At 30.6% G+C, this 17502-nt stretch overlaps 1 protein-coding gene and 1 pseudogene across 1 annotated transcript; one reads left to right on the top strand and one right to left on the bottom strand.

Moving 5' to 3' along the window:
• Positions 1-2119: 2119 nt before the first annotated feature.
• Positions 2120-4348, top strand: LOC114407835 (annotated as a pseudogene).
• A 752-nt stretch (positions 4349-5100) lies between these two features.
• Positions 5101-8134, bottom strand: LOC114407844 (myb family transcription factor PHL11-like). The gene is made up of 6 exons (XM_028371113.1): positions 7549-8134; positions 6785-6861; positions 6249-6309; positions 5968-6040; positions 5709-5778; positions 5101-5572 (listed from the first exon to the last, which is right to left on the bottom strand). The coding sequence occupies exons 1-6, from the start codon at positions 7682-7684 to the stop codon at positions 5177-5179; spliced, it is 813 nt and encodes a 270-aa protein (XP_028226914.1). The 5' UTR covers positions 7685-8134; the 3' UTR covers positions 5101-5176.
• Between the last annotated feature and the right edge of the window lie 9368 nt (positions 8135-17502).

The following is a 17502-nucleotide window of genomic DNA, read 5'->3' on the forward strand; positions in this document are numbered from 1 at the left end:
TTATAGTGAAAAAACAGTTTATATTACATTATAAAACTAATACAACATTAATTTTGGAACAATTTTTTTTCAAAACGCAGCACTTATAATTATTTTGGGACAAAGTTAGTATTATATTTATTAAATATAATATATGTGAAAAATGTATTTTTATATACTCATTATGTCTCAAAATAAGTGTGGTTTTAAGTTATTTTATATAGATCAACAAAAATTAATAAATAAATTAAAAAACGATAGTTTTATAAAACTAAAGTTATTATTAGTATTACATTAAAAAAACTAAAATGACACTTATTAGAAATATTAATTTAAAAATTAATTAATATTACATTAAAAATTAAAATCACACTTATGACTTATTTTTCTTTTCAAATGTGACAGATGGTTTGAACAGGATACACACACTACATATTCAGCAAAAAAAAAAAGCCAAACTTCTACATTAATTAATACTACATTAATAGAATTAAATACTACATTAATTACTTTATATTTATTATATTTAATAGATATATATTGTATTTAATAATAAAATAATTAATATTATATAAAAATACCCTTTCTTTGTATTTACGTAAATACTAAATTAATTAATAACATTAAGTATTGCACTAAAACTTCTTTATATATACCACATTTATAAGTGTTACATTAATACTTTGTATTTATTATATTTAATTGATACTATTGTATATTTAATAAATACAATAGTTAGTAATATATATTATATAAAAACATTTTTTATATGTATATAAATACTACATTAATAACATTAAAAATGCTATGTTAAAACTTCTTTTTTATCATAATCTATTTCTATATATAAAATATAGATACATGTCTTTAAGGGTTCGTTAATTAGGATTGAAAAATAAGATAAATGAAAATAGGAAAGATGAATGTAAATATGTGTGAAATAAAATAAAAACAAATGTGTTTGGTTTTAAAAAAATAGAATGAAAATAAATAAACATATTGGTGAATTGGAATATGTGATAAATAGTGTGAAAAATGAAAATGGGAAAGATGAATGTAAATATCTGTGAAATAAAATAAAAAACAAATGTGTTTGGTTTTAAAAAAATAGAATGAAAATAAATAAACATATTGGTGAATTGGAATCTGTGATAAATAGTGAGAAAGTAACCTACACTCTTATTTTTCTCTCCTTACCAAACACACTCACCTTTTTTTTTTCCCACCTATTTGTTTCCTCAACACCCTAGTTCTTCTCTAGAAAAGACTTTTAAATTTCAAAATGTCTTGGTGAGATTCCCATGGTGCTATTATTTATCGGTACTAGATAATTTGATCCAAATTTTCTTTTGTGGATGGGGAGCTTAATTGGTTCTCGTTTTGATGTCGACGAAAATATATATATATATATTAACAAAGGAAAACATATTTTTAATCTATATATATATATATATATATATATATATATATATATTACGTTATCATTTTATTTTTTTAAAATATTTTATCAATTAAATAATTTAACATTTTAACTAATTTCTGTTTGTATGAAGTACTCAGCTTCAGACAAGACATTGGTGGGCCACGACAATATTTTTTTTGTTATTAAATATTAGTGTTAGATTAAAATATATTAAAAATAAATTATTAAAATTTAGAGTTTAAGGAATCACATTGACAAAAAATAATTCTTAAAGAACTAAGACAATAACAAACATATCTTTTGGAGATTCCTGATGAGAGTTGTTACTGTCAGCTCTAATTGATTCCTTTGAAATAGGCATTATTCCACAGCTTTTGTCCAAGTGAGGAATCTGCAACCTACCTTTAATTATTAGTTCAATTGTTTTGCTCCAAATGCGCATGCTTATACCTTTAAAAAAATCGACTTTTTTTATGCAATATCAATTTTAAAATTAAGCATCTAATAAAATTTTATTCAAAAAGAAATTGTTCATTGCATCAATAATGTAATGAATGTAATAAATATTGTTTTTTTAAAATCTACTATATTTGTTTTTTTTAATCCTAAAGATTGACATTAATATATTTCTTTTTCAAGGCCATCCACTTTCTATATTGATCAGAGTAACTTGAACTACCCCTTTTTCTATATTTCTATATTTCCTTTCGAGGAGTTGGTGGGTATAACCCTAGAACTAAATTAAAGAAAAGTGGTACAATATGAATATGCACAAGAATGACCAAACGTGAAGGTAAAGGTTGAGTTTAATTATCATAAAGTCTTTAAATATAGTTGGCCTTTGCTGGTCCATTTTGCGCAGGCAATGGGAAAGAGCAAGGTTCTTTGTTGTGGGGGGAACTGGGTATGTTGGGAGGAGAATAGTGAAAGCAAGTTTAGAACAAGGCCATGAAACCTATGTTCTTCAACGTCCAGAGATAGGTCTAGACATTGAGATGATGCAGATGCTGCTTTCATTCAAGAAGCAAGGTGCTCACCTTGTGGAGGCTTCTGTCTCTGATCACCAGAACTTGGTGGAAGCTGTGAAGCTTGTGGATGTTGTGATTTGCACCATGTCTGGGGTTCATTTTTTGCTCTCACAACTTGTTGGTGCAGCTCAAACTTGTGGAGGCCATCAAGGCTGCAGGGAACATCAAGGTATGTTGTATATCCGTATAATACCTATATGTACAATATTGTAGCATTATTCAATCTTTTTTAAGTCAACATTAGAGGTAGAATAATAGATAGTTAAAGTTACTCAAGAAATACAAAATTAAGCTTACATCGACCAAAAGGTTTGTCTTAATGTCGGCTTTTTGCCACCTGGAATCATAGTATGTTCTAAGGATTAGGTCGATCACCCATTAAAATAATATGTGAGCTGGGTTTAAAGTGTCACGAGACTATTCAATCTATATCCAATGTGAGGATTAAAGTATTGAAAGGATGTAACTTTTTTTAAATATAATTTAGCCTTCAAGTTCTTTCAAGTACATCAAACTTTTATTAGACCAAGCAAGTGGCGGATGCTATGACCATGCACTGGATGAAGATGTCAGATTTCATGTGTATGAGTTTGCTCCTAGTTTCATTTTTAATGCTGCAAGAACTGACGCAATTCAGATTGGGTTCCCGAGAGACTTTTAGTCTCTCCTTTTTGTAATTCACAAAAAAAGTCAAACTTTTATTAAATGAAATATTTTTTTAAAAGGTAAAATTAAATTATAATTATGATGCCAAATCCAGCATGTGTTGTAATTTGGTTTAGCAGCAAATGCTATTAGAACCACGTGAAAGGAAAATGAAAAGAGTGAGTCCAAAGTAATTACAGCGGTCTCTGCGTTAGTAATGACCTTTTTGAGCCAAAGTGTAATTTGTGTGTGCTAATTGGTGGAAATGAAAGGTAAGAAATCAATCGCAGCCACAGATGCGTGAATCATGACTCATGAGTTTGCTACCTAGCTAACTGATACGACCCAATTCCTGTCCAGGTTTGAAAATAATAATCTTGGTCTGGCCCAGCTTAATAACAGACATAATGTGATTGACAATCTAATGAAAACAAAAAAAATTATACAAATAATTTTAAAAGTTTATAAAATTATATTTGGTTACATGTTGATTCCAGCGTTATGTGTGTCCAATTTCCGCGTCCAAGCAAAAGCCAATCTTTCTAGTCATGTGTGAAATGTATTCATAGTTTAAGAAATTTAAACACATGCACATGTTGTCTAATACTTTGTACTAATGAATTCACATTGCAGCTGTTTATATGGATGAAGATGATGTTGCAACATACACAGTCAAGACAATTGATTATCCAAGGACATTGAACAAGATGGTATACCTAAGACCACCAGAAAACATTCTCACTCAAAGACAGCTAATTGAGAAGTGGGAGAAACTCATTGGAAAACAACTAGAGAAGTCCAGCATAAATGAACAAGACTTTCTTGCTTCCATGGAAGGTAAAAAATACACCCCAAAGAGAAAGAACTGAAGTATTTGACTAATTCATTCATATTAACAACAACAAAAAAGTGACTTTGGTTAATGTGAGTTCCAGGTTTGGACTATGAAGCTCAAGTGGGAGTGGGGCATTTCTATCATATTTTGTTATGAAGGTTGTTTGACAAACTTTGAAATAGGAGAAGGTGGGGAAGAAGCGCCAGAGCTTTATCCAGAGGTGAAGTACACCCGCATGGATGAATACCTAAAAGTATATGTCTGATCTGATGAGGTTATAAGCTTGAAAAATTATGTATTTGACCAACCAAAAAAATAAAAATTGGGGATGTTATAATAAAATAATTGAGAAAGTACGCTGACCTTACTTGAAGGGATTCTATGTCTGTTGAATGGTTTGTAATCATGTTTGCTGTAATTATGAAATTTTATTTTTCATCTAAAGTCCCCAACAACTTGACATAAATAATGGTGAGTGGTGACCTTGATTATGGTTGATGTTGCAATTGCAAGCCTTTGAACTAGGAAGTGAAAAGAGAAAAACAAACGTGACGATTTTGAACCGAATAGCAAGGTTTTAGAAAAGGGCACGCGACTGCGATTATAGCAACAATTTCAAAGCTTTTGGGGTTGTTGTGACCACAATTGTAGCAGCATTTGTCTGCTATTTCTTCTAATATCAAGAACTTTGACAAAATTACAACCGCAATTTAAAACCTTACTGCATAGCCTGTTTTCAGTTCATAAACCAAGACTAACTTGTGCCATGAAATTGAGCATGCAATCTTGAAACTGAATTATCCACACTGAACAGCAACCAGGGAAAGGAAAGGTTAATAAACAGTATGGCATTGGTATGTTTTCACAATTGCTACTAAAACGTGAATAGTGTGGGCTGGATCCAAGGAACACCCTTTAATCTCCCTATGTAACTTGGTTGCTCAAATTATGTGTAAGTATATGCGATTTTAGAAATGGATAAAAGTTAATTAGTTGAATACAATTCTTTATTATGGAACCATCGAGGTGAAACTTAATTTTAATAGAAAAATAGTACTGAAAGTACTTGTGAATTTGCATCTAAGTTTTGTTTTGTGAAAATTATAAGCATAGACAATAGCTTTTATGAAAGGTAGAGAAAACATGCTGTCCTGATATGCAACTTCAATTGATAAAAGAGAAGGAGAAAATTATTGAGAATAACTAGGGAAGGGGTTATATATCATTATTCAATCCAATGGTCAAACATATGACAAGTCAAAAAATTTATACCCTATATGATGAAACCATATTGGCATCCATTTCAGCCCCACCTGCAGATACAAGGTCATTGCTACCTTTGATGTTTAAGTCAAATTGTATAGAACCCCCTTCAACCTTTGGCTTTTGGTCCCTATTTTGTTCTCTTCCTACTTCCTGATTATAGAAAGCTGAGCCATGGCTCTTACTATAAAAATTATTCACTTCTATTATGTTTTGTTTGCTATCTTTATTCATATTTTCCATGAAATTTGACAAAGCAGAGTTGAATTCAGTCAACTCAGCTCTGGATGCTTCAAGACTGCCTGGTCCATCCAGGGAAAGGCTCCTCTGGGCTTTCTCTAACACCGATTGCAAATACTTCCCTTGTGCCTCTATTCTCATCTGCAATTTCTTCTGTACCTGTTGCCAAGAAAGAAGTTATTCACAAGTGAATTAAGACTCTCTTTTCTACAATTTAACTACATAACTTTGTTAGAAAATCTCAACTTACAGAGAAGGACTACATAAAACTATGCAAGTTAAAAATGATAAATACCTTTAGCTGCTCTTCCAATCTCTTTTGAACTTCAATCTGACACCTCAATGCTTCTGCTATTGGGATTTCTCTGTTTTGGTTATGAAAATCAGTTAGGAAAATGAGAAATTAGACAAGTGCAACGAGTTGCGTTTACACTACTTTGTATTTTGTTCTTTTTGAAGTACACAAAACTATAAATGCTAATCTTGTGGATAAGAAATTTAGATGAGAATTTGGCTCATGGAAACTATATGCATATAATCTAAAAAAAACATACCCCCCTTCATCGTCACCTCTGTAACTGGTGTTTGGTGCCAAAGAACGATTACTAAAATTTACATACGAACATCCTAAAAAGAAACAGAAACATGGAAAGAATATTATTACATTATTATCAAACATTGCCAGATTTTATGTTCTCTATTTAAGTAAATAGCTTTGTAAGATAAATTGAATGATAAAATCTCTGTGGGAGAAGTTGGTCAAACTATTCAAGATAATTAATTAAAAAATTGCGTGGGATACTCAAGTGTTTTTCAAAACATGTAATGGACTCACTACTATTCTCTTTGTGCACTTCCTCATTTTGTTTTTGAGCCTGCTGTCCAAGTCTATACTTCTGCAAATTAACAAATAACGAACAATACCATATTATGCTTCCAAATGGTATTTTCTCTGATGATGGTTAGAAGAAAGCAAGAAAATAAAAGACAGAGAGGAAGACCAATTTGAACTATAGACACTCGGTACATTATATATCATGATTTTTATTTATTTATTTATTTTTAAAAAAAGATAAAGAGAAAAGCTGGCCCATGAGTTAAGTGTTTTACTTTAAATATTTCAACTATCGTCTCTTTATCAAATTCCAAAATATCATTGACTCATAATATCAGTATTTTCACTACTACTTTGTTTACATCTTTCTACAATATTTTTTATGGTACTAAGTAATTAATGATAACATCAAATCAAAATAACTTTTCACTTCTCCATTTATTTTTCCTGCTACATTTATTAAACGGTACCCTCATGAATGAAATCTATTCTATTATAATGTAAAAGGCTGATGTTAAATAGTAAAATCTAATTACCTGTAAATGGCTCTTCAAATGATATAGTGTCAGCCCTTTCAAGCCCATTAACCTCAGAACAGACTTGGGAGTCGCCTCTGAACACAAAACAAACCATTTCAGATTAATGTCGTTTTCTGACAAGCGAAAACCTCCACAAGCATTAAGCCAGAAGATTAGAATCTTTTTTATGACAAGCTTATTAGTAAAACAATATTGGATTAGCCGCAGAGTATATTAGCTGTGGAAGCAAAACCCCAAGAGCAAAAACATGAAGGAAAGTGATTGGATATTTCCATTGCACCCTTTCGTTCTTCTAATGGACCAAAGATTTGTAAGGAAAAGGAATGTACAAATGAGGGAAAATACCAAATACTACTTTAATTCATCATATGCAGAAATGTCAGGCTACATCAGCATGCATATTACACGAATACCAGTTTGCTAGATAATACATAATTTTGTGAAAGACCAATTTCTTCATTTGGTGCAGCAAGTAAATATAGATTCTGAAAACACCCCATTATTTCACCTTTTCTTCCCTTCTTTCAACATCAGTTCCAACAAAAACTTATCCTCCAAGTTAGCTCTTGTGTATCAACAACACCAACAAATACAACCTACTAAGGTTGGCCTAGTGAAGGTTTGGATAATTTACACAAAGTTTTAGATTCAAATTTCTTTGTCGTCATTATACACTAAAAAAAAACAACTATACCAACTAATTAATTAATACCAACTTATAGGATAGGATGAAAGGAGATGAAAGAAAATATTATACATACTATCGGGGCCACCAAGCTTTGTGACTGCATCCACAAACCGGTCATGGAGATCTGCCGTCCACCGTAGCCTCGGCTTCGGGTCTCGTGTCATCGTCATGATGACTCCATTATAACCTTCTCTTCCACCACCCTCCATCACTCACTTCACACACTACACTTCTTCTTCTTCTTCTTCTTCTTCACCTTCAACTACCCTTGTTTTCTTTTCAACATCCAAAAAGAAAATTCGAACAATTCCCACTTGCAGCTTTTGCTTTATACCTCTCTGCCAAACCGCGCCTTCATTCTATCCCAAAAGCGGAAAAGAAGAAAGGAAAAAAGAAGAAGGGATCCTTGTAGTCCACAAGAAGATATACCATATACCCTCGGCAACTAGTCACGGTGTTTTTGCTAATGGAAGAATCTTTAATTCCACAACACAGAGAAAAACAAGCTCTGATTCTGATTGCTAGCAATCATAACCTTTTGGAACTAAACCATACAAGTCAGAGGAAAACAGAACACAACATCATTGGCTAGACACAAACACAGGACTAGTGCTGCTGAAAAAAGGGAAATGGCTCAATGGCGTAAGAAGCAACACTAATAATAATAACAAAAGCATTAAATACGGCGTTTGATGGACTTGTATAATGCTCTTTTGCAACAGTGATTCAATTATTTTGTTTCTAATAAATAATTAATTATGTCACTAATATTATACTTTGTCGCATTGAGGCATCGTTTAGGTGCAATGCATTATGCATGTAGATGATATGATATTAATATTAATATTAATATTCATATGAATATTATTATGAGTTAGCAGCTACAATAGTTAGTTTGAGGAACATGTTAGAGGAAATCTCGGCGACGAATCCGAAGGAACATCGTGGATACGAAGTTTTTTAATGGAGGAGATGAAAGACTAATAAAAGCATCTTCGAGTGAGGTTCTGAGTTTGTTTAACTTTTTTAAGTTACGTCTCTTAAATTTAAATTTTTGTTTCCATTAATAGATGATATAATGTTGTTTACATAAATACTCTTGTTTAATAAGATTATATATAATAAACATATTTTTAAATTCATTAAATTAATTTAAATACTTATTTTAATAATTTTAATTTTAATATTTTAGCAAGACTCGTTAAATTAAGATGATCAACTTATTGAACAAAATATACATTATAAATGCTCTAAGGTATTTTTCTTTGTGCTTGCTGTGGCCGTTGGATCAGAATAAGTGAGTTTGCTAGGAGGATCGAACGGTGAGTGTTCTGGGATCGGGGACACGTGGATGCCAGCGTGGAAGATTCGGGCCAAAGAGAAATGGCCCAAAAATTGAATGACGAGAATCCAAAAGGAAGAAGGAAGGTCACGTTAGAGTTTAAGGGTCACATGGATTGGATAGGAGGGAGAGGGAAGTGGAGCCCACCAAATGAACACGTTTCAATTTCTCTGTTAAGGATGAACTTACTTCTCTTCTATTCCTTATGTTGTCTCTTCAAAATTATATAATTTTTATGAAACGGGTTCATAATTAAATATTAATATAATTATGTTATACAATATTATTTTAAATGGGCAGCATAAAAATAACAGAAAAGCCTGATTTATTAAGGATGATGACGGAAGAATATTTCTTCTTCGATGAAGGAGTAGAGGTTGGAGATGTACTATAAGAAGAGAAATTCTATCTAACTTGATATATTTTTTTAGAAAATTATTTAGTAAAATCTGTGGATGACCCATTGACCCTCTTTTTAACAGAGAGTGAATAAAAAAGGCATAATTTTTATTTTATATTTAACAAGTTTTATAAATAAAATAAAACATGATTGAATTTTTTAAAAAAATGGTACATAGTGATTTTATAGAAAATGTGTGAGAAAGAAGAACAAAATAATGTTCTGTTCTGTTCTGTTTTATCCCAAATACTATGTTAAATTTAGGTAGAGAATTTGTGTAAGGTGGTCCAATAACATAGAAGTTGTTCCCATCTAATATTTTAAACATATACCCGATCTAATGTTTTAGGAACCTTTTAAAGTGAAGAATTTTTTTTTTTGTATCAGTAAAGTGAGGAATATGTTAAAACACGAAACTATAAACATTAATTTTAAAATTATCAATTGAAATGGTGATAAAAATATGTAATGAAAAAAGAAATTGAAATTTTATATATATAATAAATTGCATAAGTGTTAAAATTATAATTATTAATTTTATAATTTCATATTTTAATCTCTAAGTGTATGTGTCCATCATTGTAAAGGATTATTAACTTCTGTTTAGTTGGATCACGATGAAATTTTCACTACTAAAAATAGTGTCCAACTATGCAAGATAGTAGCATATGCTTGGTTTAAAGATTGTTTAGTCCGTGAAGAGCTGATAATCCTTCAAGATCTAACATTTTATGTTCTCTTCTGTCTTTTTTACTCCCTTTTTATCGTCTTCTGTCCATTTTTTAATGCCTAGATTTTATTCCTTTTGTTCTTTGGGTCCGTCTTACCTTCAAACGCACAAGAAATATCTCTTACACTACTTTATCCCATGATTAATTGAATTCTTGCTAAAAAAAGTTAAATTATATTTATGACGAGTTAATTGCAGATTCGAAACTCTACCATAAGAATCGAAAAAAGTTTGCTAGTGATTCTTCCTTTATCTGAGCTTGTGACAATTCCTTTCATTCGGGACAAACTCTTCCTGGCTACCTAAGCTTTTACTAAAAGTTTAATCAAAATTATTTAACAAGCAATTAATATAATGAGTATTAACTATTCTCTCCACATATCCTTTGCTAGTTTAGTTTGTCTCCCTTTTTACATTTAGATAGTGTATTTTTCTTCTCTTCTCCTTAAAAGGAGAAATTTGACTTAATAAAAAATTTTAAAAAGTTAAAATAAGTTGTTTAAAAAAACATTAAAGAACCTTTAAAAAAAATCAAAAACTTTTGACTTTTACTCTTTTTCCTTTATTTCAAATTTGAAGATACATAAATTCAGTACTTAAGGAAATTATTTTTAAACTTATAATCTTAAAGAATGATTAAGCAATTTTAAATTTAAATCTTTAATATAATTTTTAACTTCAAATTGAAAGTATTTTTTAAACTCTAAAAACAATTTAAGTAAGAAATAACACTTTGCTCTGGTTTTCCTCTTATTTTACAAAATGACAAATCATGTGGTGAATTACACAAGAGCAGGCAATATTATACAGTATGATGCTACATGACAACTAGGCATGGCAATCCAATCTACTATGGATCACATGTTCTGTTGGGCTACAATGTCATCATGATGGGAAAGTGTTCAAAATCGCATGCCAACACCATAGGCTGTTTCTTCGAAAGTTGACAAATTAACTTTTCTTAATTATAGTAGGCCTTTTCTATAGGCAGCTCATTTGAATACAAGTTTTTTTTTTCTGAAGGCAGCAAGAAAAATATCTAATGTTAGTGCTACATTTGAGAACCTTCATGATAGCACACAAGTTTAACATTATGCAGAATCCATCTTGACTATTTAGATAAATAAAAATGCTGGGTAAGACAACAAAAACAACATAGATGAGAAATTAAAGCAGAAACCTTATGATCATATCTGCATAAAACAATTCCAGTGATGCTGATAATTAGGCCATTTTTTGTTATTATGATTTTAATTTCCTTTTCATTAAATTGTTTTCTCTTCTCCATAGCAATACTCTCCTAACTCCTAAGAATTGTCCTTTAACTTAGGGACTATGTTTTGAAAAACCCATACTTCTTTGGGTCAAAGGGCATCAATAGGCCCAAACTCAACTTCACCATCTTCTGCACTGCCAAATGCTATAATCATTATCAAACGCAAGAGGTTATTCTTCAGTTCTTCTTCTACCAATCAAAAGTCAAGCTTGTAAATGCATTCATATGATCTAATCTTGTGGTAGAGCCTAGAACAAATTATTCAAATATTACATCCAAAAAATGCTAAAGAAATTGTCAAAAGTAACAAAAGGAATTGTGAAAAGCAATCTGCATGTACTGATCTTTTAAAGTACAGGAATATAATATATACGCGACAAACAAAGGAGACTAAGTATTTGATGCTCTAATTTGTTCCTTTTCTTTGAACGAATACGCTTAAAGAAGCTCCAGTTCCACTCACATCCCATATAGGCAGTTGAACATATTCGAATCACTCTTTAACAAAGTTGGAGCACTATGCCCAAACAATTTCCACCATGTATCTATATATTTGAGTTTAATGTATATGGTCAAATTTACACTATCAATTCAATTGGAAATCTTGATAAATATGTCTTTTAAGATGATTTTTATAAAAGTTAATAAACTTATCTTTTATATATATATATATATATATATATATTGAATAATAATATAAAAACTTTTATATTGACTGTAACTATACTTGTACTATTTATAAGCAATAATAAACCATATGACATTTATCATTATACATTTTAAATTTAAAGCAACTGACAGTTTAATCAGAAAAACAGCCGTACATATGTTTTTAAATTGTGATAAAAAATAATAAGAAGAAAGGCTACTTTTACTTCAGTTTGTTACATGTTATACAACAGAGGAGAAAGCTACATAGGAAAAAAAAGAGATGAGTGTGAGATAAGACAAGTAATGTGAAGAAGAGACAGAGGAGAAAGCTACATAGGAAAGAAAAGAGAGGAGTGTGAGATAAGACAAGTAATGTGATGAAGAGAAATAGAAAAAAATAAGTGTATGTATATAAATTGCAGTAAAAACTGAGTAAGAAGAATAGTATTACACCAAGTTAATATAGTGCTTACCAGTTACCAGGAAGCAGTGAATTTCTTGTGGACACTCAAAGCCGTTTTGTCACTAAAACTGGCAATACGTTCTCTATACAACTGTATGTCTTACAATAACTTTCAATGGATCATCAATTTATCACAAATGATTTTGGCTGTATGCAAATTAAAAAGCCCATTTGCATGGACATGCATGATATCCGACTTCTCAAACAAATTCTCACCATAAAAAGTAAGCAAGAATTAAAATCATAAGCAGCTTCATGGAGATCACGGTGCAAGTGCTTATCCAATTAAGACTCAATAAGATCTGTACAATGTTTCTTATTCCTAAATATATCCTTAATTGGATTTATATTTATATCCCTCAGCATATGATAATAGCCAATGGAAGTTTTTCATCTGCATTAACACTCCTCAACGATCTGATTGAGAGGGAGCTGTAGTATTTAATTCAATAAGCAATATCATTTCGAAATTGCTTATCTATGAAAATTAAGTTGAAAACATTACCAGCATCTTTACCATAACACAGTTTTTGCTAACTGGGCTAGTAATTAGTAAATGCTTTTTAATTAAAATGTATGGTAAATAGAGTAGCAAAATTAGCAGATCCCTGGGGCAAGCGATCCCTTTCCAACCAGGTTTCCTCCTTACACATACATGGCAAACAAAGATATAAGGTTAATACACTGGTTAAAAAGGAGGACTTATGGGAAAAGGGAGGAGAAAAGATGGTGAGTTTGAATTTTCTCACTGACATTTCTAAAAAATTAATATTTGCTGATAAAAAAAATTATGTTTGCAAATTAAAATAGTTACTTTTGAAGCAAATGATATAGGGTTATTATTGTTATTATGAACCACATGTATTTTTACTAAAAGCAATCATGTTTGAATTGAGTTAAATCACTTTTAGCCAAAAAAACTATTTTCTCGATATTTAACACAATTACATATGAAAGACTAGAATTTGAAACTACTAAACAACTCTACATCAGTACTTCTTGGTAATAAATGACACAGGATTAGACATATGAGACGTGCTGCATATAACTAGCAAAAATAATATTCAATCAAAGAGCGGCACAAGGTGATTAACATGTCTTATTTGATAAATAGTTTACTGCACTATTAGTCGCTACTCTCTACTTGCACAACATTAGCAGGCCCAGCTAGCCCACTCATGACTCAACAACTTCAGCTGGAAACATGTGAAACAATATTTTTCTAACCCTTCACCACATCTAAGACATTGACGTATTGGAAAAATGAAATCCCGAAAGAGCAGTCCATTGAGAAATTGATCAAAGTTCTTTTGATCAGTCCAGCTAGCATTGGTAATTCTACACCCATTTTTACCATGCAAAATAATTCATAAGAGAGAAAAGTATATAAATATGATAAGTGAGATAAAGAGAGAAAATGTGTTACTGAGGTATGTGATATATATCATTACTTTTCTAACATACAAAAATTGTCCATACTCCATATAGACACCTGGTCCTAATATACACCGAGAGAAAGAAATGAGAAAAATGTAGACGTGATAATTAATATAATGTAAAAAAAAGGAAAATATGAACGTGAAATAAAGAAAGGAGTGATGTAGCCCATGCGTATATGGGATCCGAACGGTTAAGAGTTGTGGCTTTTCGTTTAAGAAAAAAAGTGTCAATAATGTGTTTACATGTAACAGGTCATCGTATACTTTTTAGCATTATTCCTGCTACTATTTAACTATTAACAATAAGCTGGCACTTTCTTGCAATATCTCCACAAATTACCACCAACTCATGACAAGATTGAACTTTATATGATTATATTCATCTATAACTGTGCACGCGCGTTTTAATTTTTATATAAAAGCATGCTATTCTTAAATTTATTAATTAATGCATTATAGGTGTTAAATTTGCTTATTTCTTTTTATCGTTCTGTTGCATGATCTCTTAATCCATCCATGATCACAAACGTGATGGAAATATTTAAAAAGTTCAATATTTACTTTTGGCATACCTAGGAGGTTCAGGAACTTCTATTTAATACTGGATTATGGTGTGTATGCAAACAAGTTATGTCGAGCATAATGTAATGAAGGTTGGCTCCAATAACATAAGTTGATTCTTTCTACATTTGCGGTTTTGGAATGCACAAACTACCATTTAAAGACTTTTAAACGCAAATGAAACACACACTTAATCCATTTTGAATAAAGTAATATTTTCATTTGCAATTTCATTCTTAAACCCTAAATCCTTAGTCAAGAGATGCAAGTGCTTCAATAGCACAAGTAATTTTTCTTCCACATGTACTACCTACACATTAGCTTTGGGACTCCCAAATGGGGCTTTCTTTGGCTGGCCCGCTCAAGGGAAGGTTGACAAGGTCTAGTAGTGCCAAGTAATGTGTCAAATAATTAGTTACTTATTAGGCATGCATTTAACCTCACTTTGATGTAGAGTCCAACTCTAAAAGAAGTAATGACAGGCCAGACAATGTTTTTGAAAGATGAAATAATGAGGGAATGGCCACTAATGCACGTTCCAACCAACACTAAACAGTAAAGAATGGTTAATAAGTACGTCTAGAGTGAACCATGCACTATGTTCCGTATGCACCAACATAGAGCCCACCAAAGGGACCCTTCGCACTCAATTTCTTTTCATAATTGATTCTAGTATTCAAAACACGCTGGTTGGAAACATGATTAAGTTTTTTGATGAGACGAAACAAGGATTACCTAGCATGAATATCAAACTAACTGTGACTAGATTTCCCAGTCGGACCAGGTTAACCGTTAAGCTAGTACTCTGTCTGGTACGGCAATATATATACCCTCAAAACAGCATTATTGAAAACCAGTCTCAAAGTCAAGGATTTGAAATCATTGTGGATTTTGCGTACCATCACCAAGCTAAAGATAACTGTCATTACTCGTTACTTATATTATAATCTGTTTTTCAACTTAAATATTTGGTCATATATTTAAATACATTTATATATTTAATGTGTTTGTCTGTGTAATAAACCGATAATTTCACTACTTTTTGATTTTGGGATTAAATTTAATTTGCTAAAATGGAGAATTTGACAACACATATTATTTCATATGATTATAAAAAAAGGAATGATTAATAGATAACATTGTTCTTTACGTATATGATTAGGTGGATATGAAAAAATATTTATTCAAAAAAATGATTATAAAAAGAGTAACAAGATAAGACAAAATAAAATATTAAACATAAAATAAAATGATATACTTATTAATTAATAAATTAGGAGAGTGTTTTTTTGTCCATGCAAAGTGTCTCCAAGAAAATTAAGGTATCCGTCAATGGGCCAAACTTTTTATCAATGCCAATGGATAACAACTAGTAAGTATAAATGGGTTGATGTTTTCGTCCTGTGAATTAATTATCATAACACCAATTAGAAGTATTTAATTTACTTATAGTATGATTATAAGTTATAACCGTTCATAATCACTAGCACATCAGTTTGCTTCTTTTACTTCAATAGTACCTTCATATATATCTTATTTACTTTCTCCAACTTTATGCCATCAACCTTGGTTTTGAATATTTGGACCATTTTTTCTATCACAGGCTGAAGTTTTCTGGTCTACAGATTGAATGAATATCATCCACTTCTTTCAGTAGGTATATAGTTAATACCATCAAAGTATGGAGGTCTTACAGTGGACTGTCTTTTTTAAGTTTTAATGATGGTTGAGTTCATCAAATTCTTATCATTAAACCTAAAAGGTTCAATTACTCAAGTTGTTAGGCCTTTTAGAAAATTGAGCTTTGACGCCAATCGAAAGAATGAAGACGGGATGAATTGGTTATTTGGGTTCAATAAGAGACAACAATAAAATTATAAAATTAAATGCAAACGATTTAAGATTGATATGGATATAACAAAATAATAAAAGATAAAGAAAGAATGCATATCACCATCATTTTATTCTGATTTAGTCACACAATGTGTGATCAATGTCTAGGCCTCAAACAACAACTCAAAACAGAGTGTGCAGCGGTTTCTTTATCCCAATGATACCATAAAAATCTCAATTTAATTACCCTCGAATGAAATAGAGCAATGTTGATTAATGTTTTTTTTTTATTGTTACTAGCGTTTTTTTTTCTTTTTTCACTAAGATGATCTAACCCTTAGTTTCAATGATAACAATAAAAAAATATAAGACTGGATATTCTTGATAAAGACTAATAATCTCCTTGTATTACAGTTCATCCTCACAATTCGCCTTACTAATGAATTATTTCTATGTTGGATTTTACAAGCTTCATCTATCGACTCATCACAAAGCTTCATTTGGAAGAATTTGTCTAATAAGGAGACAACAAGATATTTCAAGAAATATCATGTGATATTAGCGAAGAAGTGTATATGAGAAGTTTAAAACTCTGTCTTTAGCAGAACTTTAAAGTTGATCTACTCTCATACTTCAAAAGACATGAAAAAAAAAATGGAGTGACAAGACAGTAATTCAGAAAACTCGGCATACTTCAAGCATAAAGATAGATACTTCTCCTCACTTACCATGCATGAAAAGTACAAAAAGAAGAGATAAAAAGAGATCAGTTAAAATATGTGTAGGAGGTAAGAGTAAAACATGTGAGTTATTATAAATCATTTGTATTTGATTTTTATAAATAAAAAAAAATGCATGGAAGAGTAAAAATAATATTTAATACTTTTAACATTTATATTTTAAAGATCGAAGAATAACTTTTAATGATTATTTTAAGTTTTATTATATAAGTCTCAAGAGTCAATAAATTAACTACAAAAAACACATAATAAGAATCCATGATATTAAGATAAAGACTACATTCACTTAACATTATTTATATCTCTTATAATTTTAATAGGATACTTGTGTTAAGTGGCTAATTATTTATATCTCTTATAATTTTAATAGGATACTTGTGTTAAGTGACTAGAGAGAAGATAAAAGAATACCTGTTTGAAATGTAAAAAGGATTTGGAAAATAATACTTGTGTTAGTTTAACATGTGGTACTTGTAGATGTGTATTTTAGTAGATTTTTTGGTTGTTGTCAATGACTAGACATAATTTTAGGTTATGAGACAAAATTCTATTTATTTCCTTTCTTTTATTCTTTATTTTTTTTCTATAACAC

Source organism: Glycine soja, chromosome 1 (assembly GCF_004193775.1).
Source record: "Glycine soja cultivar W05 chromosome 1, ASM419377v2, whole genome shotgun sequence".
Classification (NCBI taxonomy): Eukaryota; Viridiplantae; Streptophyta; class Magnoliopsida; order Fabales; family Fabaceae; genus Glycine; species Glycine soja.

Excerpts from the sequence above, each read along its gene's own strand:
- LOC114407844 (XM_028371113.1), bottom strand. The coding sequence starts at position 7,684 with ATGGAGGGTGGTGGAAGAGAAGGTTATAATGGAGTCATCATGACGATG. Across the intron at positions 6,862-7,548 it reads AAAGCTTGGTGGCCCCGATA|AGGCGACTCCCAAGTCTGTT; the intron begins GTATGTATAATA and ends TTTTGTGTTCAG. Across the intron at positions 5,779-5,967 it reads AGAGGTGACGATGAAGGGGG|AGAAATCCCAATAGCAGAAG; the intron begins GTATGTTTTTTT and ends TAACCAAAACAG.